Here is a 27,634-nt window from a genome sequence, read left to right on the forward strand (position 1 = left end):
ACACAGTGGTGGGTATCATACCTGTCATAAAGGACACAGTGGTGGGTATCATACCTGTCATAAAGGACACAGTGGTGGGTATCATACCTGTCATAAAGGACACAGTGGTGGGTATCATACCTGTCATAAAGGACACAGTGGTGGGTATCATACCTGTCATAAAGGACACAGTGGTGGGTATCATACCTGTCATAAAGGACACAGTGGTGGGTATCATATACATCACATTTGTGACCAGAAGCTTGGAGCCGTTTCTGTTAACAGTGCATCATGATGCGCTACTTTACCCAAGGGCCATTGCAATACACATAAGCCCTCACCCACCTTCCAGGTGAGCAGCCTGGCTTTGTTCTTATGATGAGAGAGATATCTCTCTTATTGTGATCTTATAGCCCAACTACAGGATAAAAGGAACATAGAGAGAAGTAGTCAAGATTCAAGATTTTATTAACATTTAAAATAAAATACAAAATGGACCTTCAAGGACCTTGTGCAAACCTTTGGCTCAGTTAAATAACCAACAGTTACAACAGTCAAAACAACAAATGAAGAGCTGTGGAGGATAACCAACCAGGATAGCATAGCTACCACCATCAAAAGGAGAGAGTGGAACTGGATAGGGCATACCCTTAGGAAGGACTCAAACAACATCACTAGACAGGCCTTGGACTACAACCCGCAGGGGAAGAGGAAAGCCGGTAGGCCGAGAAACACCTGGAGACGTTCCACACTCCAAGACCTAAAGAACATCCAAGTGAGCTGGCAAGAAGCAAAGGCCCAGAAGAGAGTGAGATGGAGAGCTCCGGTGGACGCCCTCTATGCCCCCCAACGGGGTAAAGAGGATTAAGTCAAGTAAGTCATACTCTGAGCACCAATCAGCCCCTCACCTGACCGAAGTGGGCGGGGTAGCGCAGCATGTGCACCAATCAGCCCCTCACCTGACCGAAGTGGGCGGGGTAGCGCAGCATGTGCACATAGAGCAGCTTGGCCAGGTTGTGGGAGCGGCCACCATTGTTGTCGGACTGTCTGAACTGTGCCCGGATGGCAGCGCACTCCCTCTGGATCACCCCCCGCTCCTCCCCCTGCGTCCGGGCCGACTGGATCACACGGATCATCTCCTGCAGACGCACAGACGGAGACATGACAGAGAGAGAGAGAGAGAGAGAGAGAGAGCGAGAGAGAGAGAGTGAGACAGTAAGAGTGAGACATTAAGAGTGAGAGATTAAGAGTGAGACATTAAGAGTGAGAGATTAAGAGTGAGTGAGACAGTAAGAGTGAGACATTAAGAGTGAGACAGTAAGAGTGAGATATTAAGAGTGAGAGATTAAGAGTGAGACATTAAGAGTGAGAGATTAAGAGTGAGAGATTAAGAGTGAGTGAGACAGTAAGAGTGAGACATTAAGAGTGAGACAGTAAGAGTGAGACATTAAGAGTGAGAGATTAAGAGTGAGTGAGACAGTAAGAGTGAGACAGTAAGAGTGAGACATTAAGAGTGAGACAGTAAGAGTGAGACATTAAGAGTGAGAGATTAAGAGTGAGTGAGACAGTAAGAGTGAGACAGTAAGAGTGAGACATTAAGAGTGAGACAGTAAGAGTGAGATATTAAGAGTGAGAGATTAAGAGTGAGAGATTAAGAGCGAGTGAGACAGTAAGAGTGAGACATTAAGAGTGAGACAGTAAGAGTGAGACATTAAGAGTGAGAGATTAAGAGTGAGTGAGACAGTAAGAGTGAGAGATTAAGAGTGAGACATTAAGAGTGAGAGATTAAGAGTGAGACATTAAGAGTGAGAGATTAAGAGTGAGTGAGACAGTAAGAGTGAGACATTAAGAGTGAGACAGTAAGAGTGAGATATTAAGAGTGAGAGATTAAGAGTGAGACATTAAGAGTGAGAGATTAAGAGTGAGAGATTAAGAGTGAGTGAGACAGTAAGAGTGAGACATTAAGAGTGAGACAGTAAGAGTGAGACATTAAGAGTGAGAGATTAAGAGTGAGTGAGACAGTAAGAGTGAGACAGTAAGAGTGAGACATTAAGAGTGAGACAGTAAGAGTGAGACATTAAGAGTGAGAGATTAAGAGTGAGTGAGACAGTAAGAGTGAGACATTAAGAGTGAGACAGTAAGAGTGATACATTAAGAGTGAGAGATTAAGAGTGAGTGAGACAGTAAGAGTGAGACATTAAGAGTGAGACAGTAAGAGTGAGACATTAAGAGTGAGAGATTAAGAGTGAGTGAGACAGTAAGAGTGAGACATTAAGAGTGAGACAGTAAGAGTGAGACATTAAGAGTGAGAGATTAAGAGTGAGTGAGACAGTAAGAGTGAGACATTAAGAGTGAGACATTAAGAGTGATACATTAAGAGTGAGAGATTAAGAGTGAGTGAGACAGTAAGAGTGAGACATTAAGAGTGAGACATTAAGAGTGAGACATTAAGAGTGAGAGATTAAGAGTGAGTGAGACAGTAAGAGTGAGACATTAAGAGTGAGACAGTAAGAGTGAGATATTAAGAGTGAGAGATTAATAGTGAGAGATTAAGAGTGAGTGAGACAGTAAGAGTGAGACATTAAGAGTGAGACAGTAAGAGTGAGACATTAAGAGTGAGAGATTAAGAGTGAGTGAGACAGTAAGAGTGAGATATTAAGAGTGAGACATTAAGAGTGAGACATTAAGAGTGAGACATTAAGAGTGAGTGAGACAGTAAGAGTGAGGCATTAAGAGTGAGACAGTAAGAGTGATATATTAAGAGTGAGACATTAAGAGTGAGAGATTAAGAGTGAGTGAGACAGTAAGAGTGAGACATTAAGAGTGAGACAGTAAGAGTGAGACAGTAAGAGTGAGACATTAAGAGTGAGAGATTAAGAGTGAGTGAGACAGTAAGAGTGAGATATTAAGAGTGAGACATTAAGAGTGAGACATTAAGAGTGAGACATTAAGAGTGAGTGAGACAGTAAGAGTGAGGCATTAAGAGTGAGACAGTAAGAGTGATATATTAAGAGTGAGACATTAAGAGTGAGAGATTAAGAGTGAGTGAGACAGTAAGAGTGAGACATTAAGAGTGAGACAGTAAGAGTGAGACATTAAGAGTGAGAGATTAAGAGTGAGTGAGACAGTAAGAGTGAGACATTAAGAGTGAGACAGTAAGAGTGAGATATTAAGAGTGAGAGATTAAGAGTGAGAGATTAAGAGTGAGTGAGACAGTAAGAGTGAGACATTAAGAGTGAGACAGTAAGAGTGAGACATTAAGAGTGAGAGATTAAGAGTGAGTAAGACATTAAGAGTGAGACATTAAGAGTGAGACATTAAGAGTGAGAGATTAAGAGTGAGAGATTAAGAGTGAGTGAGACAGTAATAGTGAGACATTAAGAGTGAGACAGTAAGAGTGAGATATTAAGAGTGAGAGATTAAGAGTGAGAGATTAAGAGTGAGTGAGACATTAAGAGTGAGACATTAAGAGTGAGACATTAAGAGTGAGACATTAAGAGTGAGACATTAAGAGTGAGTGAGACAGTAAGAGTGAGACATTAAGAGTGATATATTAAGAGTGAGAGATTAAGAGTGAGTGAGACAGTAAGAGTGAGACATTAAGAGTGAGACAGTAAGAGTGAGACATTAAGAGTGAGAGATTAAGAGTGAGTGAGACATTAAGAGTGAGACAGTAAGAGTGAGACATTAAGAGTGAGATATTAAGAGTGAGACATTAAGAGTGAGACATTAAGAGTGAGACATTAAGAGTGAGTGAGACAGTAAGAGTGAGGCATTAAGAGTGAGACAGTAAGAGTGATATATTAAGAGTGAGACATTAAGAGTGAGAGATTAAGAGTGAGTGAGACAGTAAGAGTGAGACATTAAGAGTGAGACAGTAAGAGTGAGACATTAAGAGTGAGAGATTAAGAGTGAGTGAGACAGTAAGAGTGAGACATTAAGAGTGAGACAGTAAGAGTGAGATATTAAGAGTGAGAGATTAAGAGTGAGAGATTAAGAGTGAGTGAGACAGTAAGAGTGAGACATTAAGAGTGAGACAGTAAGAGTGAGACATTAAGAGTGAGAGATTAAGAGTGAGTAAGACATTAAGAGTGAGACATTAAGAGTGAGACATTAAGAGTGAGAGATTAAGAGTGAGAGATTAAGAGTGAGTGAGACAGTAATAGTGAGACATTAAGAGTGAGACAGTAAGAGTGAGATATTAAGAGTGAGAGATTAAGAGTGAGAGATTAAGAGTGAGTGAGACATTAAGAGTGAGACATTAAGAGTGAGACATTAAGAGTGAGACAGTAAGAGTGAGACATTAAGAGTGAGAGATTAAGAGTGAGTAAGACATTAAGAGTGAGACATTAAGAGTGAGACATTAAGAGTGAGACATTAAGAGTGAGAGATTAAGAGTGAGTGAGACAGTAAGAGTGAGACATTAAGAGTGAGACATTAAGAGTGAGACATTAAGAGTGAGAGATTAAGAGTGAGTGAGACAGTAAGAGTGAGACATTAAGAGTGAGACAGTAAGAGTGAGATATTAAGAGTGAGAGATTAATAGTGAGAGATTAAGAGTGAGTGAGACAGTAAGAGTGAGACATTAAGAGTGAGACAGTAAGAGTGAGACATTAAGAGTGAGAGATTAAGAGTGAGTGAGACAGTAAGAGTGAGATATTAAGAGTGAGACATTAAGAGTGAGACATTAAGAGTGAGACATTAAGAGTGAGTGAGACAGTAAGAGTGAGGCATTAAGAGTGAGACAGTAAGAGTGATATATTAAGAGTGAGACATTAAGAGTGAGAGATTAAGAGTGAGTGAGACAGTAAGAGTGAGACATTAAGAGTGAGACATTAAGAGTGAGACATTAAGAGTGAGAGATTAAGAGTGAGTGAGACAGTAAGAGTGAGACATTAAGAGTGAGACAGTAAGAGTGAGAGATTAAGAGTGAGACATTAAGAGTGAGACATTAAGAGTGAGAGATTAAGAGTGAGTGAGACAGTAAGAGTGAGACATTAAGAGTGAGACATTAAGAGTGAGACATTAAGAGTGAGAGATTAAGAGTGAGTGAGACAGTAAGAGTGAGACATTAAGAGTGAGACAGTAAGAGTGAGATATTAAGAGTGAGAGATTAATAGTGAGAGATTAAGAGTGAGTGAGACAGTAAGAGTGAGACATTAAGAGTGAGACAGTAAGAGTGAGACATTAAGAGTGAGAGATTAAGAGTGAGTGAGACAGTAAGAGTGAGATATTAAGAGTGAGACATTAAGAGTGAGACATTAAGAGTGAGACATTAAGAGTGAGTGAGACAGTAAGAGTGAGGCATTAAGAGTGAGACAGTAAGAGTGATATATTAAGAGTGAGAGATTAAGAGTGAGAGATTAAGAGTGAGTGAGACAGTAAGAGTGAGACATTAAGAGTGAGACAGTAAGAGTGAGACAGTAAGAGTGAGACATTAAGAGTGAGAGATTAAGAGTGAGTGAGACAGTAAGAGTGAGATATTAAGAGTGAGACATTAAGAGTGAGACATTAAGAGTGAGACATTAAGAGTGAGTGAGACAGTAAGAGTGAGGCATTAAGAGTGAGACAGTAAGAGTGATATATTAAGAGTGAGACATTAAGAGTGAGAGATTAAGAGTGAGTGAGACAGTAAGAGTGAGACATTAAGAGTGAGACAGTAAGAGTGAGACATTAAGAGTGAGAGATTAAGAGTGAGTGAGACAGTAAGAGTGAGACATTAAGAGTGAGACAGTAAGAGTGAGATATTAAGAGTGAGAGATTAAGAGTGAGAGATTAAGAGTGAGTGAGACAGTAAGAGTGAGACATTAAGAGTGAGACAGTAAGAGTGAGACATTAAGAGTGAGAGATTAAGAGTGAGTAAGACATTAAGAGTGAGACATTAAGAGTGAGACATTAAGAGTGAGAGATTAAGAGTGAGAGATTAAGAGTGAGTGAGACAGTAATAGTGAGACATTAAGAGTGAGACAGTAAGAGTGAGATATTAAGAGTGAGAGATTAAGAGTGAGAGATTAAGAGTGAGTGAGACATTAAGAGTGAGACATTAAGAGTGAGACATTAAGAGTGAGACATTAAGAGTGAGACATTAAGAGTGAGTGAGACAGTAAGAGTGAGACATTAAGAGTGATATATTAAGAGTGAGAGATTAAGAGTGAGTGAGACAGTAAGAGTGAGACATTAAGAGTGAGACAGTAAGAGTGAGACATTAAGAGTGAGAGATTAAGAGTGAGTGAGACATTAAGAGTGAGACAGTAAGAGTGAGACATTAAGAGTGAGATATTAAGAGTGAGACATTAAGAGTGAGACATTAAGAGTGAGACATTAAGAGTGAGTGAGACAGTAAGAGTGAGGCATTAAGAGTGAGACAGTAAGAGTGATATATTAAGAGTGAGACATTAAGAGTGAGAGATTAAGAGTGAGTGAGACAGTAAGAGTGAGACATTAAGAGTGAGACAGTAAGAGTGAGACATTAAGAGTGAGAGATTAAGAGTGAGTGAGACAGTAAGAGTGAGACATTAAGAGTGAGACAGTAAGAGTGAGATATTAAGAGTGAGAGATTAAGAGTGAGAGATTAAGAGTGAGTGAGACAGTAAGAGTGAGACATTAAGAGTGAGACAGTAAGAGTGAGACATTAAGAGTGAGAGATTAAGAGTGAGTAAGACATTAAGAGTGAGACATTAAGAGTGAGACATTAAGAGTGAGAGATTAAGAGTGAGAGATTAAGAGTGAGTGAGACAGTAATAGTGAGACATTAAGAGTGAGACAGTAAGAGTGAGATATTAAGAGTGAGAGATTAAGAGTGAGAGATTAAGAGTGAGTGAGACATTAAGAGTGAGACATTAAGAGTGAGACATTAAGAGTGAGACATTAAGAGTGAGACATTAAGAGTGAGTGAGACAGTAAGAGTGAGACATTAAGAGTGATATATTAAGAGTGAGAGATTAAGAGTGAGTGAGACAGTAAGAGTGAGACATTAAGAGTGAGACAGTAAGAGTGAGACATTAAGAGTGAGAGATTAAGAGTGAGTGAGACATTAAGAGTGAGACAGTAAGAGTGAGACATTAAGAGTGAGACATTAAGAGTGAGACATTAAGAGTGAGAGATTAAGAGTGAGAGATTAAGAGTGAGTGAGACAGTAAGAGTGAGACAGTAAGAGTGAGACATTAAGAGTGAGAGATTAAGAGTGAGAGATTAAGAGTGAGTGAGACAGTAAGAGTGAGACATTAAGAGTGAGAGATTAAGAGTGAGAGAGACAGTAAGAGTGAGACATTAATAGTGAGAGATTAAGAGTGAGTGAGACAGTAAGAGTGAGACATTAAGAGTGAGACAGTAAGAGTGAGACATTAAGAGTGAGACATTAAGAGTGAGACATTAAGAGTGAGTGAGACAGTAAGAGTGAGACATTAAGAGTGAGACAGTAAGAGTGAGTGAGACATTAAGAGTGAGACATTAAGAGTGAGAGATTAAGAGTGAGACATTAAGAGTGAGAGATTAAGAGTGAGTGAGACAGTAAGAGTGAGACATTAAGAGTGAGACAGTAAGAGTGAGACATTAAGAGTGAGAGATTAAGAGTGAGTGAGACAGTAAGAGTGAGACATTAAGAGTGAGACATTAAGAGTGAGACATTAAGAGTGAGACATTAAGAGTGAGACATTAAGAGTGAGAGATTAAGAGCGAGTGAGACAGTAAGAGTGAGACATTAAGAGTGAGACAGTAAGAGTGAGACATTAAGAGTGAGAGATTAAGAGTGAGAGAGACAGTAAGAGTAAGACATTAAGAGTGAGACAGTAAGAGTGAGATATTAAGAGTGAGAGATTAAGAGTGAGAGATTAAGAGTGAGTGAGACAGTAAGAGTGAGACATTAAGAGTGAGACAGTAAGAGTGAGACATTAAGAGTGAGAGATTAAGAGTGAGTAAGACATTAAGAGTGAGACATTAAGAGTGAGACATTAAGAGTGAGACATTAAGAGTGAGAGATTAAGAGTGAGTGAGACAGTAAGAGTGAGACATTAAGAGTGAGACATTAAGAGTGAGACATTAAGAGTGAGAGATTAAGAGTGAGTGAGACAGTAAGAGTGAGACATTAAGAGTGAGACAGTAAGAGTGAGATATTAAGAGTGAGAGATTAATAGTGAGAGATTAAGAGTGAGTGAGACAGTAAGAGTGAGACATTAAGAGTGAGACAGTAAGAGTGAGACATTAAGAGTGAGAGATTAAGAGTGAGTGAGACAGTAAGAGTGAGACATTAAGAGTGAGACATTAAGAGTGAGACATTAAGAGTGAGTGAGACAGTAAGAGTGAGACATTAAGAGTGATATATTAAGAGTGAGAGATTAAGAGTGAGTGAGACAGTAAGAGTGAGACATTAAGAGTGAGACAGTAAGAGTGAGACATTAAGAGTGAGAGATTAAGAGTGAGTGAGACATTAAGAGTGAGACAGTAAGAGTGAGACATTAAGAGTGAGACATTAAGAGTGAGACATTAAGAGTGAGAGATTAAGAGTGAGAGATTAAGAGTGAGTGAGACAGTAAGAGTGAGACAGTAAGAGTGAGACATTAAGAGTGAGAGATTAAGAGTGAGAGATTAAGAGTGAGTGAGACAGTAAGAGTGAGACATTAAGAGTGAGAGATTAAGAGTGAGAGAGACAGTAAGAGTGAGACATTAATAGTGAGAGATTAAGAGTGAGTGAGACAGTAAGAGTGAGACATTAAGAGTGAGACAGTAAGAGTGAGACATTAAGAGTGAGACATTAAGAGTGAGACATTAAGAGTGAGTGAGACAGTAAGAGTGAGACATTAAGAGTGAGACAGTAAGAGTGAGTGAGACATTAAGAGTGAGACATTAAGAGTGAGAGATTAAGAGTGAGACATTAAGAGTGAGAGATTAAGAGTGAGTGAGACAGTAAGAGTGAGACATTAAGAGTGAGACAGTAAGAGTGAGACATTAAGAGTGAGAGATTAAGAGTGAGTGAGACAGTAAGAGTGAGACATTAAGAGTGAGACATTAAGAGTGAGACATTAAGAGTGAGACATTAAGAGTGAGACATTAAGAGTGAGAGATTAAGAGCGAGTGAGACAGTAAGAGTGAGACATTAAGAGTGAGACAGTAAGAGTGAGACATTAAGAGTGAGAGATTAAGAGTGAGAGAGACAGTAAGAGTAAGACATTAAGAGTGAGACAGTAAGAGTGAGATATTAAGAGTGAGAGATTAAGAGTGAGAGATTAAGAGTGAGTGAGACAGTAAGAGTGAGACATTAAGAGTGAGACAGTAAGAGTGAGACATTAAGAGTGAGAGATTAAGAGTGAGTAAGACATTAAGAGTGAGACATTAAGAGTGAGACATTAAGAGTGAGACATTAAGAGTGAGAGATTAAGAGTGAGTGAGACAGTAAGAGTGAGACATTAAGAGTGAGACATTAAGAGTGAGACATTAAGAGTGAGAGATTAAGAGTGAGTGAGACAGTAAGAGTGAGACATTAAGAGTGAGACAGTAAGAGTGAGATATTAAGAGTGAGAGATTAATAGTGAGAGATTAAGAGTGAGTGAGACAGTAAGAGTGAGACATTAAGAGTGAGACAGTAAGAGTGAGACATTAAGAGTGAGAGATTAAGAGTGAGTGAGACAGTAAGAGTGAGATATTAAGAGTGAGACATTAAGAGTGAGACATTAAGAGTGAGACATTAAGAGTGAGTGAGACAGTAAGAGTGAGGCATTAAGAGTGAGACAGTAAGAGTGATATATTAAGAGTGAGACATTAAGAGTGAGAGATTAAGAGTGAGTGAGACAGTAAGAGTGAGACATTAAGAGTGAGACATTAAGAGTGAGACATTAAGAGTGAGAGATTAAGAGTGAGTGAGACAGTAAGAGTGAGACATTAAGAGTGAGACAGTAAGAGTGAGAGATTAAGAGTGAGACATTAAGAGTGAGAGATTAAGAGTGAGTGAGACAGTAAGAGTGAGACATTAAGAGTGAGACAGTAAGAGTGAGACATTAAGAGTGAGAGATTAAGAGTGAGTGAGACAGTAAGAGTGAGACATTAAGAGTGAGACATTAAGAGTGAGACATTAAGAGTGAGACATTAAGAGTGAGACATTAAGAGTGAGAGATTAAGAGCGAGTGAGACAGTAAGAGTGAGACATTAAGAGTGAGACATTAAGAGTGAGACATTAAGAGTGAGAGATTAAGAGTGAGTGAGACAGTAAGAGTGAGACATTAAGAGTGAGACAGTAAGAGTGAGAGATTAAGAGTGAGACATTAAGAGTGAGACATTAAGAGTGAGAGATTAAGAGTGAGTGAGACAGTAAGAGTGAGACATTAAGAGTGAGACATTAAGAGTGAGACATTAAGAGTGAGAGATTAAGAGTGAGTGAGACAGTAAGAGTGAGACATTAAGAGTGAGACAGTAAGAGTGAGATATTAAGAGTGAGAGATTAATAGTGAGAGATTAAGAGTGAGTGAGACAGTAAGAGTGAGACATTAAGAGTGAGACAGTAAGAGTGAGACATTAAGAGTGAGAGATTAAGAGTGAGTGAGACAGTAAGAGTGAGATATTAAGAGTGAGACATTAAGAGTGAGACATTAAGAGTGAGACATTAAGAGTGAGTGAGACAGTAAGAGTGAGGCATTAAGAGTGAGACAGTAAGAGTGATATATTAAGAGTGAGAGATTAAGAGTGAGAGATTAAGAGTGAGTGAGACAGTAAGAGTGAGACATTAAGAGTGAGACAGTAAGAGTGAGACAGTAAGAGTGAGACATTAAGAGTGAGAGATTAAGAGTGAGTGAGACAGTAAGAGTGAGATATTAAGAGTGAGACATTAAGAGTGAGACATTAAGAGTGAGACATTAAGAGTGAGTGAGACAGTAAGAGTGAGGCATTAAGAGTGAGACAGTAAGAGTGATATATTAAGAGTGAGACATTAAGAGTGAGAGATTAAGAGTGAGAGATTAAGAGTGAGTGAGACAGTAAGAGTGAGACATTAAGAGTGAGACAGTAAGAGTGAGACATTAAGAGTGAGAGATTAAGAGTGAGTGAGACAGTAAGAGTGAGACATTAAGAGTGAGACAGTAAGAGTGAGATATTAAGAGTGAGAGATTAAGAGTGAGAGATTAAGAGTGAGTGAGACAGTAAGAGTGAGACATTAAGAGTGAGACAGTAAGAGTGAGACATTAAGAGTGAGAGATTAAGAGTGAGTAAGACATTAAGAGTGAGACATTAAGAGTGAGACATTAAGAGTGAGAGATTAAGAGTGAGAGATTAAGAGTGAGTGAGACAGTAATAGTGAGACATTAAGAGTGAGACAGTAAGAGTGAGATATTAAGAGTGAGAGATTAAGAGTGAGAGATTAAGAGTGAGTGAGACATTAAGAGTGAGACATTAAGAGTGAGACATTAAGAGTGAGACATTAAGAGTGAGACATTAAGAGTGAGTGAGACAGTAAGAGTGAGACATTAAGAGTGATATATTAAGAGTGAGAGATTAAGAGTGAGTGAGACAGTAAGAGTGAGACATTAAGAGTGAGACAGTAAGAGTGAGACATTAAGAGTGAGAGATTAAGAGTGAGTGAGACATTAAGAGTGAGACAGTAAGAGTGAGACATTAAGAGTGAGATATTAAGAGTGAGACATTAAGAGTGAGACATTAAGAGTGAGACATTAAGAGTGAGTGAGACAGTAAGAGTGAGGCATTAAGAGTGAGACAGTAAGAGTGATATATTAAGAGTGAGACATTAAGAGTGAGAGATTAAGAGTGAGTGAGACAGTAAGAGTGAGACATTAAGAGTGAGACAGTAAGAGTGAGACATTAAGAGTGAGAGATTAAGAGTGAGTGAGACAGTAAGAGTGAGACATTAAGAGTGAGACAGTAAGAGTGAGATATTAAGAGTGAGAGATTAAGAGTGAGAGATTAAGAGTGAGTGAGACAGTAAGAGTGAGACATTAAGAGTGAGACAGTAAGAGTGAGACATTAAGAGTGAGAGATTAAGAGTGAGTAAGACATTAAGAGTGAGACATTAAGAGTGAGACATTAAGAGTGAGAGATTAAGAGTGAGAGATTAAGAGTGAGTGAGACAGTAATAGTGAGACATTAAGAGTGAGACAGTAAGAGTGAGATATTAAGAGTGAGAGATTAAGAGTGAGAGATTAAGAGTGAGTGAGACATTAAGAGTGAGACATTAAGAGTGAGACATTAAGAGTGAGACATTAAGAGTGAGACATTAAGAGTGAGTGAGACAGTAAGAGTGAGACATTAAGAGTGATATATTAAGAGTGAGAGATTAAGAGTGAGTGAGACAGTAAGAGTGAGACATTAAGAGTGAGACAGTAAGAGTGAGACATTAAGAGTGAGAGATTAAGAGTGAGTGAGACATTAAGAGTGAGACAGTAAGAGTGAGACATTAAGAGTGAGACATTAAGAGTGAGACATTAAGAGTGAGAGATTAAGAGTGAGAGATTAAGAGTGAGTGAGACAGTAAGAGTGAGACAGTAAGAGTGAGACATTAAGAGTGAGAGATTAAGAGTGAGAGATTAAGAGTGAGTGAGACAGTAAGAGTGAGACATTAAGAGTGAGAGATTAAGAGTGAGAGAGACAGTAAGAGTGAGACATTAATAGTGAGAGATTAAGAGTGAGTGAGACAGTAAGAGTGAGACATTAAGAGTGAGACAGTAAGAGTGAGACATTAAGAGTGAGACATTAAGAGTGAGACATTAAGAGTGAGTGAGACAGTAAGAGTGAGACATTAAGAGTGAGACAGTAAGAGTGAGTGAGACATTAAGAGTGAGACATTAAGAGTGAGACAGTAAGAGTGAGACATTAAGAGTGAGAGATTAAGAGTGAGTGAGACAGTAAGAGTGAGACATTAAGAGTGAGACAGTAAGAGTGAGACATTAAGAGTGAGAGATTAAGAGTGAGTGAGACAGTAAGAGTGAGACATTAAGAGTGAGACATTAAGAGTGAGACATTAAGAGTGAGACATTAAGAGTGAGACATTAAGAGTGAGAGATTAAGAGCGAGTGAGACAGTAAGAGTGAGACATTAAGAGTGAGACAGTAAGAGTGAGACATTAAGAGTGAGAGATTAAGAGTGAGAGAGACAGTAAGAGTGAGACATTAAGAGTGAGACAGTAAGAGTGAGATATTAAGAGTGAGAGATTAAGAGTGAGAGATTAAGAGTGAGTGAGACAGTAAGAGTGAGACATTAAGAGTGAGACAGTAAGAGTGAGACATTAAGAGTGAGAGATTAAGAGTGAGTAAGACATTAAGAGTGAGACATTAAGAGTGAGACATTAAGAGTGAGACATTAAGAGTGAGAGATTAAGAGTGAGTGAGACAGTAAGAGTGAGACATTAAGAGTGAGACATTAAGAGTGAGACATTAAGAGTGAGAGATTAAGAGTGAGTGAGACAGTAAGAGTGAGACATTAAGAGTGAGACAGTAAGAGTGAGATATTAAGAGTGAGAGATTAATAGTGAGAGATTAAGAGTGAGTGAGACAGTAAGAGTGAGACATTAAGAGTGAGACAGTAAGAGTGAGACATTAAGAGTGAGAGATTAAGAGTGAGTGAGACAGTAAGAGTGAGATATTAAGAGTGAGACATTAAGAGTGAGACATTAAGAGTGAGACATTAAGAGTGAGTGAGACAGTAAGAGTGAGGCATTAAGAGTGAGACAGTAAGAGTGATATATTAAGAGTGAGACATTAAGAGTGAGAGATTAAGAGTGAGTGAGACAGTAAGAGTGAGACATTAAGAGTGAGACATTAAGAGTGAGACATTAAGAGTGAGAGATTAAGAGTGAGTGAGACAGTAAGAGTGAGACATTAAGAGTGAGACAGTAAGAGTGAGAGATTAAGAGTGAGACATTAAGAGTGAGAGATTAAGAGTGAGTGAGACAGTAAGAGTGAGACATTAAGAGTGAGACAGTAAGAGTGAGACATTAAGAGTGAGAGATTAAGAGTGAGTGAGACAGTAAGAGTGAGACATTAAGAGTGAGACATTAAGAGTGAGACATTAAGAGTGAGACATTAAGAGTGAGACATTAAGAGTGAGAGATTAAGAGCGAGTGAGACAGTAAGAGTGAGACATTAAGAGTGAGACAGTAAGAGTGAGACATTAAGAGTGAGAGATTAAGAGTGAGTGAGACAGTAAGAGTGAGACATTAAGAGTGAGACATTAAGAGTGAGACAGTAAGAGTGAGATATTAAGAGTGAGAGATTAAGAGTGAGTGAGACAGTAAGAGTGAGACATTAAGAGTGAGACAGGGAGCAGTGAGACAGGCGAGCAGTGAGACAGGGAGCAGTGAGACAGGCGAGCAGTGAGACAGGCGTGCAGTAAGACAGGCGAGCAGTGAGACAGGGAGCAGTGAGACAGGCGAGCAGTGAGACAGGCGAGCAGTGAGACAGGCGAGCAGTGAGACAGGCGAGCAGTGAGACAGGTGTGCAGTGAGACAGGCGAGCAGTGAGACAGGCGAGCAGTGAGAGGTGTGCAGTGAGACAGGTGTGCAGTGAGACAGGGAGCAGTGAGACAGGGAGCAGTGAGAGGTGTGCAGTGAGACAGACGAGCAGTGAGACAGGCGAGCAGTGAGACAGGAGAGCAGTGAGACAGGTGTGCAGTGAGACAGGCGAGCAGTGAGACAGGGAGCAGTGAGACAGGCGAGCAGTGAGACAGGCGAGCAGTGAGACAGGCGAGCAGTGAGACAGGGAGCAGTGAGACAGGGAGCAGTGAGACAGGCGAGCAGTGAGACAGCCAAGCAGTGAGACAGGGAGCAGTGAGACAGGCGAGCAGTGAGACAGGCGAGCAGTGAGACAGGCGAGCAGTGAGACAGGGAGCAGTGAGACAGGCGATCAGTGAGACAGGTGTGCAGTGATACAGGTGTGCAGTGAGACAGGCGAGCAGTGAGACAGGCGAGCAGTGAGACATGCAAGCCAGGCGAGCAGTGAGACAGGCGAGCAGTGAGACATGCAAGCAGTGAGACAGGTGTGCAGTGAAAGGGTTAACCCGCTGTCACGTGGCACTGAAAGGGTTAACCGTCTGTAATTGGTAGTGAAAGGGTTAACCTTCTGTAGTGTGGTAGTGAAAGGGTTAACCCGCTGTCGTGTGGTAGTGAAAGGGTTAACAGGCTGTCACATGGCAGTGAAAGGGTTAACCTTCTGTGGTGTGGTAGTGAAAGGGTTAACAGGCTGTCACATGGCAGTGAAAGGGTTAACCTTCTGTAGTGTGGCAGTGAAAGGGTTAACATGCTGTCGCGTGGCAGTGAAAGTGTTAACCCGCTGTCAGGTGGCAGTGAAAGGGTTAACCCGCTGTCGTGTGGCAGTGAAAGGGTTAACAGGCTGTCGCATGGCGGTGAAAGGGTTAACCCGCTGTCACGTGGCAGTGAAAGGGTTAACCCGCTGTCGTGTGGTAGTGAAAGGGTTAACAGGCTGTCACATGGCAGTGAAAGGGTTAACCTTCTGTAGTGTGGCAGTGAAAGGGTTAACCCGCTGTCACGTGGCAGTGAAAGGGTTAACCCGCTGTCGTGTGGTAGTGAAAGGGTTAACAGGCTGTCACATGGCAGTGAAAGGGTTAACCTTCTGTAGTGTGGTAGTGAAAGGGTTAACCCGCTGTTGCGTGACAGTGAAAGGGTTAACCCGCTGTCACGTGGCAGTGAAAGGGTTAACCCGCTGTCGTGTGGTAGTGAAAGGGTTAACAGGCTGTCACATGGCAGTGAAAGGGTTAACCTTCTGTAGTGTGGCAGTGAAAGGGTTAACATGCTGTCGCGTGGCAGTGAAAGTGTTAACCCGCTGTCACGTGGCAGTGAAAGGGTTAACCCGCTGTCGTGTGGTAGTGAAAGGGTTAACAGGCTGTCAGGTGGCAGTGAAAGGGTTAACCCGCTGTCGTGTGGCAGTGAAAGGGTTAACAGGCTGTCGCATGGCGGTGAAAGGGTTAACCCGCTGTCGTGTGGTAGTGAAAGGGTTAACCCGCTGTCGTGTGGTAGTGAAAGGGTTAACAGGCTGTCACATGGCAGTGAAAGGGTTAACCTTCTGTAGTGTGGCAGTGAAAGGGTTAACATGCTGTCGCGTGGCAGTGAAAGTGTTAACCCGCTGTCACGTGGCAGTGAAAGGGTTAACATGCTGTCGTGTGGTAGTGAAAGGGTTAACCTTCTGTAGTGTGGTAGTGAAAGGGTTAACATGCTGTCGTGTGGTAGTGAAAGGGTTAACCTGCTGTCGTGTGGTAGTGAAAGGTTACCGGTTCGATTGCCGCTCCTCCCGGGCAGCGTGTGTCCAAGTGTCCTTGAGCAAGACACTTAACCCCTAATTGCTCCTGATGAGCAGGTTGGCACCTTGCATGGTCGCCTCCGCCGTCGGTGTGTGAACGCCTGAGTGAATGGGTCAAATGTGAGGAACAAATTGTAAAGCGCTTTATAAATGCAGCCATTTACACGCACGCACACACACACACACACACACACACACACACACACACACACACACACACACACACACACACACACACACACACACACACACACACACACACACACACACACACACACACACACACACACACACACACACACACACACACACACACACACACACACACACACACACACACACACACACACACACACACACACACACACACACACACACACACACACACACACACACACAGGATGTAAACAAGACGAAAGACTTTCTCTGGTCTGCATCCCAGCTCACAGCTCCGGGGTTGTCACCAGCTTGGCTGGCCGTCTGCACTAATACAATTGGCTGTATTAGAGGGTGGGAGAAGCTGGCGGGGTGGGTCCGGGTCGTTGTAAACAGCGACTCCTACAGTTCGGTCGGGGCGCCTGCTAAGCGCGGATAGGACTCGAGGGGGATAGTGTGGTCCTCCCACACGCTACGCCCTCTCGATGAGAATCCGCGCTGCCAGGTGAAAAGAAGCGGTGATTGGCTGGACGTGTGTCGGAGGAAGCACGTGGTAGCCTCCACTCTCCCAGATGATCTGACTGTGGGGGGTAAGTGCGCAGCGACCAGGAAGGGACTGGGAATTGGCATACGACTAACATTGGGATGGGAGAAAATCGGAGGAAAATGGAGGGGGAAAAAGACCAATATATAATAAAAAAAAAAAAAAAAAAAAAAAAAGAGTAAAAGGGCGGGAAAATATAACGCAGCTTAACCACGCTTAACGCAGATTTTTTTTTTCTCCGCTCGTTGCCCCTTTAACCCATGACCAATGTACCAAAACAGACTTCCTTCCACCTTCTCAATTGCATATCCAGAGCAACAGCATTTATATATATATATATATATATATATTGTGTTTAGCCAAAGTTAAATTCCACAATCAAGCTTACCGTAACAATCTTAACAAAAATATCAAATAAAACCCATATATCTTTATATGACAAATGTGAAAATATTAAACACATTATGTAACTTTGCTGCTGCTGCTGCTGCTGCTGCTGCTGTGTTACAAATCACACCAGCCAGACTCAACTTGTATAGCTGAACTGGTGAAACACTACACTACTGTGTGAGGAGGCTGCTGTTAAACATACAGCCTTTCATTTCACACTAAAATCATATAAAACCTTTGCAAAAGAAACAGACAAAAACATCTCCATACCATCTCCATACCTGCTGCACACAGATCCGACGTGACACAAAGGGATTAGAGTCGGTGACGTGCAGCAGCAGCAGCAGCAGCAAGCAGTGGCTTCCTTCCTTCCTTCCACCTTCTGTGACAAAACATAATATATAATATATCTTAGCACATTCATACCTACCTTTACTGTTTATTCTACTTATATATTATACATAATATGTAAGTTAAATGATGATATAAGGTATGATGAACATTAACAGAATGAACAGTGTGGTGAAAAGAGTGCAGGTATGAATACGCTGCTAAGATATACAGACTTATACAGTGTGAACAACTCCCTCCCTCCCTCCCTCCCTCCCTCCCTCCCTCCCTCCCTCCCTCCCTCCCTCCCTCCCTCGACGACAGCCTGTAGGGTGCATGCATGGTGGAGTGAGTGCCATCCCTTTGGGTTATAGAAGTCCTGTGCAGGGAACATGATCTCAGGTGCTGCCAATATGGGGATGATGTGGCTGCTGCCGTCTATTGCGCCAACGCATTGAGGTGCCACTCAAATTAACTTTAACTGTTGAACTGTTTTATATCCTGTAAAAATATGCTGTTGTAAATAGCTTTTAAAGAATAGGTTCACTATTTTTAAACCCAGACCATATTAAAATGCTGTTTACCAAATATTTATATTCCTCACTGATATCTTTAGCATTGAGAAATGTACCACTGCAGCAATGGTTTAGGCCTTCAAACACCATAATCTACTTTTCATACACCGTGATAATCTACTTTTCAAACACCGTGATAATCTACTTTTCAAACACCGTGACAATGAGGTGAAATAAACATTTTAAAGGTGTATTGTTCCCCAGTGTGTTTTTATCATAGACGTGTGGTTATACTATTAATCTGGATTGTCTATGTTATTCTAATGTTAATCTTAAATCAAGGATGAAGACTATTGCATGACACATCATATCTTTTTGCTCACCGCTGGCTGGCTGGGGTCCCGTCCCTCGATCCTGCAGTAGGTGCAGCCCTTTTCTTCTTGTCGCCCCCCCCCCTCCGTTCAGCTGCCGTTCACCTCCGTCTGTCTGTCTGTCTGTGGCCATGCTTTCTCCTGTCTGGACAGACAATGTGTGAGATGACGCCAAACTGGTGAAATCAGTACAGAAAACGTCGTCGTGTCATTATAAGATTCAATACCAACAGCACAATCTAAATTCATTTCAAAACTATTTCAAATTGACCAACGGTACCCATCATCATCAGCATGTTTAAGCCCCTTCAAGTAATTATAGGTTGTTGTCACAGTGTTGTTGACGAGGGGCTCGACAGACACCACGTGGTGCAGCAGGGAACACGGTTCAAAAGTAGCAGCAGCACGGATACCTTTTTACCTGCTGCTGGCGAGGAGCCAGGTGAGAGACGCCTCAGAAGAGATTAAATGATGTCTCTCGGCAGCAGCATAGTTACATAGTTGATCTCAAGTAAAGCAGCCCAAACAGTGGGTGAAACGCTCAGCAGTTGAGATGTCGTCATTATTATTATTATAGTAACGAGCTGAATAAACACACGTCTCTCTCTCTCTCTCTCTCTCTCTCTCTCTCTCTCTCTCTCTCTCTCTCGACAGGTGGCTGCAGACACCACGCAGCCCAACAGATCTGATGATGTGCACTCAGTAGATGTGAATACAAGCAGTTTACTGTAACTAAACACGGAGATGATGTCAAATAACAAACTCAGCAGCAGCAGCAGCAGCAGCAGCAGCAGCAGCGACACCGACGGCTTCTCCTCCTCGGTTACAGCTGTTCAATGGAATGAGTCGAGTCCAGTTGCGTCTCAAACGCTGCCGTGTTGTTGTTGGAAAACACCGGTAAACAAACCACACCTCCTCCTCCTGCCGGACGTAGTGAGACACACGTGTGTATATACCATACAGGCACCGGCCACAGGGCGGCGCTGTAGACCAGCCTGTAACATCTGATTGAATTGATTGATTGATTGATTGATTGAAAACTTTATTAACAGATTGCAGAATGGGTACAATACAGTACATCTCAATACACACAATTGTTAAGGGGATGCAGACCATAGAAAGACTGGTCTCTCTCTCTCTCTCTCTCTCTCTCTCTCTCTCTCTCTCTCTCTCTCTCTCTCTCTCTCTCTCTCTCTCTCTCTCTCTCTCTCTCTCTCTCTCTCTCTCTCTCTCTCTCTCCTTACACACACACACACAAAGGGAGGCACATGTGATTGGTGGAGGCGGGACTATTACAAAAAAAACAAAAAATCCATCAAAATCAGTGTTGTTGCTAATCATTGACACATGCCTGTAATAATCCCTCCCAGAAAAATCTACTTTGCATTTGATATATTGGAAAATATTTTACTTTTTATGTGTTTTCATTTGTTTACAATAATTTGTGATGCCATCACACACACTGGCATTTAAATGGTTAAAATGTATTGAATATGTGGTGGTTATGATCAGGAGTGAATAAAAGATTTATGAAAGAAAAAGTGGTAAATTATTTCAACATATAATATTTGTATGGTGTTTTTTAAGAGGACAATAGTCCCCTAATAGAGCATGATATTACTGTACAGTAGAGCAGGTTAAACACTATATATCATGATATTACTGTACAGTAGAGCAGGTTAAACACTATAGATCATGATATTACTGTACAGTAGAGCAGGTTAAACACTATAGATCATGATATTACTGTACAGTAGAGCAGGTTAAACACTATAGATCATGATATTACTGTACAGTAGAGCAGGTTAAACACTATAGAGCATGATATTACTGTACAGTAGAGCAGGTTAAACACTATAGATCATGATATTACTGTACAGTAGAGCAGGTTAAACACTATAGAGCATGATATTACTGTACAGTAGAGCAGGTTAAACACTATAGATCATGATATTACTGTACAGTAGAGCAGGTTAAACACTATAGAGCATGATATTACTGTACAGTAGAGCAGGTTAAACACTATAGAGCATGATATTACTGTACAGTAGAGCAGGTTAAACACTACAGAGCATGATATTACTGTACAGTAGAGCAGGTTAAACACTATAGAGCATGATATTACTGTACAGTAGAGCAGGTTAAACACTATAGATCATGATATTACTGTACAGTAGAGCAGGTTAAACACTATAGATCATGATATTACTGTACAGTAGAGCAGGTTAAACACTATAGATCATGATATTACTGTACAGTAGAGCAGGTTAAACACTATAGATCATGATATTACTGTACAGTAGAGCAGGTTAAACACTATAGAGCATGATATTACTGTACAGTAGAGCAGGTTAAACACTATAGAGCATGATATTACTGTACAGTAGAGCAGGTTAAACACTATAGATCATGATATTACTGTACAGTAGAGCAGGTTAAACACTATAGAGCATGATATTACTGTAGAAATATCTATAGAAATGTAAAAAACAAAAAAAAAATTTTTTTTTTGAAAACCGATACCGATATTTTCCGATATCACATTTTAATGCCGATATCGGCCGATAATATCGGTAGGCCAATAATATCGGACATCCATATTTGTTATCAACACATAGCAACTGTTGTTTCTTCCATTCTAAACATTCTGTGAAAATCCTTTATTATTTATGTAAACATTTGATGCATCATAAAAAAAAAAGATTTTAAGGAATTGTCTCAGTCTGCAATAACTCAATGTATACAATTAAAGCCCCACACCACTGCATTTGTGCACAAAATGTAACATTTATAGATGAATATATCAGATAATACACATTATGATGCAGCTTATATATTTAATAACTTTCCCCGTTGGTTATTGGCCCAACAGAGGCCTTGCGTGGAACGCTTGTGTGTGGCTCTCTTTCTTCCAACATGGCTACTTGTAACCATTGGTGACCACTTTGAAAAGAAAAGGCCCAATTTCTATGCATTTAGTCGTTTGCATTCACCACTCAGCTGTGGTAGAGCCGGTACAACACTGGGAACACATGATGTTACTGTTCCAACATGACTTGTTTATAAGATCCAAATATAAAATAGTTGATCACTCTCATACAGTATATGATTGTTTTGCACATAGCGACCGCCGTTTCTTCCAACATGGAAGCATTGTGAAATCATGCACGAGTTCTTTGGGCTCGCGAGGCTATATATGTAAAAATGGACAGCATTGTAAACATTCTCCACAAGGCCTCTATTCCATTACACCTCGAGCTCTAGGTTCGTCTCAGTTAGGGCTAGAACCCTCAACCATGTTACTTCAACCTATCCAGTTTGCTCAGATCTAAGGCCTGCTGGCAGGTCATGGGAGAAGGCGAACGCCATGGAACCCATCACTTAGGGACTGTAAATGTATAGACAGTTTCTCTAAATGTACTCAAGTATATTTCCTGTTGCTGTGCAAGCATTATGTACGCCTCGACAGGAAATAAACTTGGGTCCAAGCCACTTCCCATCATCAACGCAATTCCACTTAACTTCCACTTAACACCTACGGGAGACTGCAACTCGAAACTGGCCCCTGTAAATGTCCGAACACAACCCCCTCCAATGTACAGTAAATTACCAAGTATGGTCTTGTCAATAATCCAATGTACAGTGTTGTTTGTACAGTTGTACAGTGTCCCCCCCCCACCCCTCCTACCCAACCCCCCCCCCCCCCCCAGCACACCACAGCAAAAAAGAGGACGCTGGCTACAACCGACTGGTAGAAAGATAGCAGCAGTCGGTTGCACACGTCGAACGACCTGAGTCTCCTCAGGAGGAACGGCCTGCTCTGTCCCTTCCTGTAGAGGGCCTCAGTGTTGTCCGACCAGTCCAGTTTTTCGTTCAGGTGAACTCCAAGGAACGTGTAGGACTCCACCATCTCTACCTCCTCCCCTCCGAGGATTATGGGAGAAGGGGGACCCTTCCTGCCTCTCCGGTAGTCCACCACCCGCTCCTTTGTCTTGCTGACGTTGAGTTGGAGGTGGTTGCTGTCGGACCACCCTACGAAGCTCTCCACCAGAGCCCTGTACTCAGCCTCATGACTCAAGGCTTACTAAGGGTTAGGTGTGACTTAACTAAAGGGTTAGGTGTGACTTAACTAAGGGTTAGGTCTGTAATTAAACATAAACATTCAGATGCAAAGACGGAGCTGTGAGGATAATGGACACATCGTTAGAACAGAACACGTCCACACAGCAGATGCTGGTGAAGCCTCAGACACAGGTCATATGGCCGCTGCAGACCAGTAGGAGCACAATGGAGTGACTGCTAAATAAGATACGATAAGATATTATATATTAATTTTTTTTACCCCCTTGGGGAAATCCAGACAGCATAGCAGGAGGGGGGGGGGGGGGGGGGGTACAGGTAGTAGAAGACATGGTACAGGTCATAGAATTATAGTACAGTGTAGAAGTAAATATACAAATAGAATAAAAATAGGCAGTGTAAACAATATAACAATATAATTAACTCTGGACATGTGCATAAGGGCAAGTAGGCGGTGTAAAAAGGTCAAGGTGCAAGAGGAGGGGTATGTATGCCCTCTCAGTTATATTTGCCCTATACAATAAATATATACAATATATATATACAGTATATAATCTAATAACTACTATCTAATCTAATATATATATAATCTAATACGCTAAATGCTAAGAATGCTAAATGTATGCTCTGATGAACGAAGTATACAGTATACACATAAGGTACAGTATGCTAATCTATCTAAGTAAATGCTGAGCACAAAACATTTGATGATCCGCTTGCCTTCATTCTGACTATACAACGCGCCACTGTGCTATACATATATATACATACATGTATTACTGTACATTTGACTGTATATTACTGTATATTTTGGCTGTATATTTTAGAATGTATATACATATTTTAGAATCTATATACATATTTTAGAATGTATATCCCTGACTGTATTTGTATTCTTATTTGTGATTCAACATTGCCTACATAACTGCAGGTATAACAGGAAAAAGTTAAAACAAAAACAAAACATGCAACTGTAGAAAAGCTTCAAATCACAGCAAACATTATTTAAAGAAGAGTGCTTCATATTAGTGTGTGAACTCTGTGCAAAGGTGATGGGCAAATCCTTTTCTTTTAAAACTCTTGAACTAAAAAAAACAAACATCTGGAGTTTACTATTCAATGAGCAGAAATAAGAAAAAAGTTAAATTGTAATTAGTTTAATTACAGCAACCAACACTGTCTATAGCTAATGTCACTGTTCATAACAACTGCAGGGGGTACATTTGTATATAACTCGCCCATTTATACAGTCAACAGCTGCAAAAAGAATTCTGATTGTATTAAGTCAATAGGAAAATGACCCAACTTCTCGATTTCTCCTTTTTTTTTGTGTGTCTTTGCTTCACGGAGCGTGATTTTTTTTACAATAGCCTTTGTTTGCGAAGCCGCTCTCTGATTGGCTAGCCCGCGTACAGCAAAGACCCTCTCTGATTGGCTTAGCTAACAAAGGCTACGGGAAAAAAATCACGCCTCCAACGGAGGATCATCTCGCTACAAACATCAATCTGACAACAGACAAGTTAACTCATTCCTGCCGAACGAACGTATATTAGAGTCTGAGAGCACATCTCTGCGCAACTAGAAACACGTATACTAGACTAGGCAGACTTTCAGATAATGTGCTTGTATAAAGTGCTGAAGGCATTTCGTGTTTATTTTTGGTACACAACATTTCTAGGGGTATTAAGGGGTGCTGAATCCAAATCTGCTGTATACCAAGCTCAAAAATGTCAAATAAGGCCTCAAAATTGAGAAATCCAACATGGCCGCCAGCACCAGGCCCTCTCTCCACAAAAACAGGTGCTAAACCCACAGTTTTTATTCTACTGACATGAAAGTTTGCACAGAACATCTGCACCTATGGAGGAAGAAAGTAGGAATATAGCTGGGGTGCAACCATGAGTAACAGGGTGTTTTTGACTGTCTAACTGTAATCTTTGTATAGGTGAGGATACAAAAAATGACATTTCTTCAGTGTTTGCAGGAATACTACAGCAATTTGGTAATAACTGTACAGTGTTCGACACCAACATTAGAATCCCCCAAGTCTTAGCTTTCTTTAGGTACCAAGTTTATGCAAGTAGCTCTTATAAATCTGGATATATAAGCATTTTAATGTAAGCATGCTGTTTTAGGCGAATTTTCAAAAAATAAATGGTGGGGCTTAATGAGTTAAGTGTGACTACACAAGGTACAAACCTGAATTAAATGTGCTTTTGTAAGTTTTCTTACATACATCAACAAGGATGTAGTCACACCGGAGATTCAAGAATCCATACTTGGCGCAGAACACCTTGGACGGTTTTCCCCGACGCAGAAATAGCGCCGAGATATGCGGTGAGCTACTGGAGCTCCCTTCACTCACATTTTTATATCCAAAGTTAATTATATTGTTCTCTCTCTATTTCTTCTCATATTATTATATTCAGATCAAATTCTATTGCCTGTATATTTATGTCTTTCTACTATTACCCTGCCCATACCTGTACAGTACATTACACCAACACAGAATTGCCTTAGGCAAGGCGTACATAGAATATATCAAAGTGTTGCTTGCCGATTTGGACTCATTCAAGAAAAGAACTACAAAGTTTTCTTGCCAAATCACTGCCATTATGGCAATGATCAAGGGAATGAAACTGAAGGGCACTGGCAGTCTGGGTCAATCGGCTGGAAGATTGCTTCTGTTTGACCTGGAGCGACCCCCACGGGACCACAGCTGCATGAACCACAGACGAAGCTATTCATTAATTTTTCAAGGCTGGAGACTCAGGAGCAGCCAGAAAATAATATAATAATAATAATAATAATAATAATAATAATAATAATAATAATAATAATAATAATAATAATAATAATAATAATAATAATAATAATAAATGCCATTATATACGTCATACATTGTAGTCCGTGCAGGTTTTTGATAAAAAAAAGATATGCTACAATCTGTACAGGGTGGATCGAGCTGGGCGTGGGGGGTGTAGTGGTCGTACCTGGATATGTAAACACAAGTATATCGGTATCCATTTTAGATTCAGTCTCCATACCAAATAAAATATACAATTATTTTTATAAAACACATTTTATATAAATTATAAGGCAAATCACAGTTCTTCAGTAATACAAATAATAAAATAGAGTAGATTAGATTAAAAAGTGCAGTTTAAAATAGGCTAAAATAATCAAATAGAATGGACAGTAGAAAAGTGTGATAAGATTGTTCATTAAAAAATATATAACAGAGCAGTGTATCGCTCTTAGTACTTTGAGTTTCTTTACAAAGTTCTAACATACAACAGAGCAGTCCGTCGCTCTAACATACAACAGAGCAGTCCATCGCTCTAACATACAACAGAGCAGTCCGTCGCTCTAACATACAACAGAGCAGTCCGTCGCTCTAACATACAACAGAGCATCGCTCTAACATACAACAGAGCAGTCCATCGCTCTAACATACAACAGAGCAGTCCGTCGCTCTAACATACAACAGAGCAGTCCGTCGCTCTAACATACAACAGAGCAGTCCATCGCTCTAACATACAACATTTGTAAAGTGAGAATATTTGTTTCATGGATGAATCCACTCATTTACAACTGACACTTTCACAGCATGTTCTTAGTAGATTATCTGGTCTCTTTGATTTAACATATATAATTAATTTATTTGACATTCATCAGTAACCTCAGTAACAGGGTTGACAATAGTTACATTATTGGTTATACTGCTTGTTTAAGTTACAGTTATGAGTGTAATGAAGTTATATTGGGACATTTATAAACCTTTAATTCAACATGACTAATCAGAATATGTTGGAGACAGATTTATTCAGAGGTTTTAGCATAGAAGATTTTTGGCCTTAAAGGAACACGGCAACATTTTGGGACATTAGCCTACAGTCTTCTCCAGATACTAGTTTCCTCGCTGTACATTCAGTAGAAAGTTGAACGAGTGGAGGCGGACATGGCCGGCGGTTAGCCTTCGGGAGAGGTGTTAGTTGGACAATGCCTAGGCTCTTCGGAGTTGGATATTTTCAATGTTTTAGCAAATTTTGATTTAAATTGTATAATTCCCATTTTAAAATGTTTTACCATGTTATGTTTGGTATCCTTTTTTTCAGCACAGTCTCACATATATGACCCGACAGTTAGTTTTCATACTGTATAATACTGTATACTGTATACTGCATCATGTACAACACAAAACACAAAATCGGATTGAGAAAATGTGTTCTTTTTACTAGTATATGAAACAATGCAAACATATTCAATCAAGCATATAAAACAGTGGAAATGCACCCTCAGGTAGCATATTTACATAAACAAAAGATTACAGGACAGAATTCAATTCAAAAACAATTTATTTTCTCCATACACACACAGGTAATAAACCCAGACGAAATTTAGATTCTCAACTGGAAAATCTCACCATCATGCTTTTTTAGAAAGTCAGTAAAAAAAATAGTGCATCATTATGGAATGTAACTAAAGTAATGTGCAATAAAAATACTAGTAAAAAAAAAGAAAAGTTAAAAAAGTAAGTAAAAGTAAAGAGGAATATTCAATATACATATATACACTATATAGACTACACACATATATGTGTGTGTGTGTGTGTGTGTGTGTGCGACATTGTACTGTGCTGTACTGTGCTGTCCTGCTCAACTGTGCCACGCTTCAAAACAGTCTCTGCCAATGACGACACAGAGGGCTACATCACAGCACTTGCATTTCCAGGGAGTCAGGGTCCTTTTCCCCCCTTTTGTGACACTGCTGGCAGATCCTGCTGCGGCCTTGTGTGGCTTTCTGTCTGACGTCCTCTGTAGGTGCGGCGATGGCAACAGGGACATATGCTCTGACTTCCTGTCAAGAGGAGCTAGTGTGATGTCCACGCCACACAACTCACACGCACCATCTCGCACAAGAAGTCCTTGTGAGTCATGTGTGTGCCTCCTGTTTTGCCTCACTGATTTCACAGTGGACGATGTAGGCGTTGGTGCTCGCGATGTCCGTAAAGTGGAAGAACAT

General features: G+C 40.5%; 1 protein-coding gene across 1 annotated transcript; it reads right to left on the reverse strand.

Annotated features, from left to right (window-relative positions):
- Positions 1–493: 493 nt before the first annotated feature.
- Positions 494–27,634, reverse strand: LOC311247936 (uncharacterized protein; the record flags this gene model as incomplete). The annotated part of the gene is made up of 4 exons (XM_084338914.1): positions 494–1,118; positions 16,195–16,324; positions 17,584–17,695; positions 27,574–27,634. The coding sequence occupies 4 exons, from the start codon at positions 27,632–27,634 to the stop codon at positions 927–929; spliced, it is 495 nt and encodes a 164-aa protein (XP_084195040.1). The 3' UTR covers positions 494–926.

This window comes from Notolepis coatsorum (genome assembly GCF_963971535.1).
Source record: "Notolepis coatsorum genome assembly, contig: SCAFFOLD_354, whole genome shotgun sequence".
NCBI lineage: Eukaryota > Metazoa > Chordata > Actinopteri > Aulopiformes > Paralepididae > Notolepis > Notolepis coatsorum.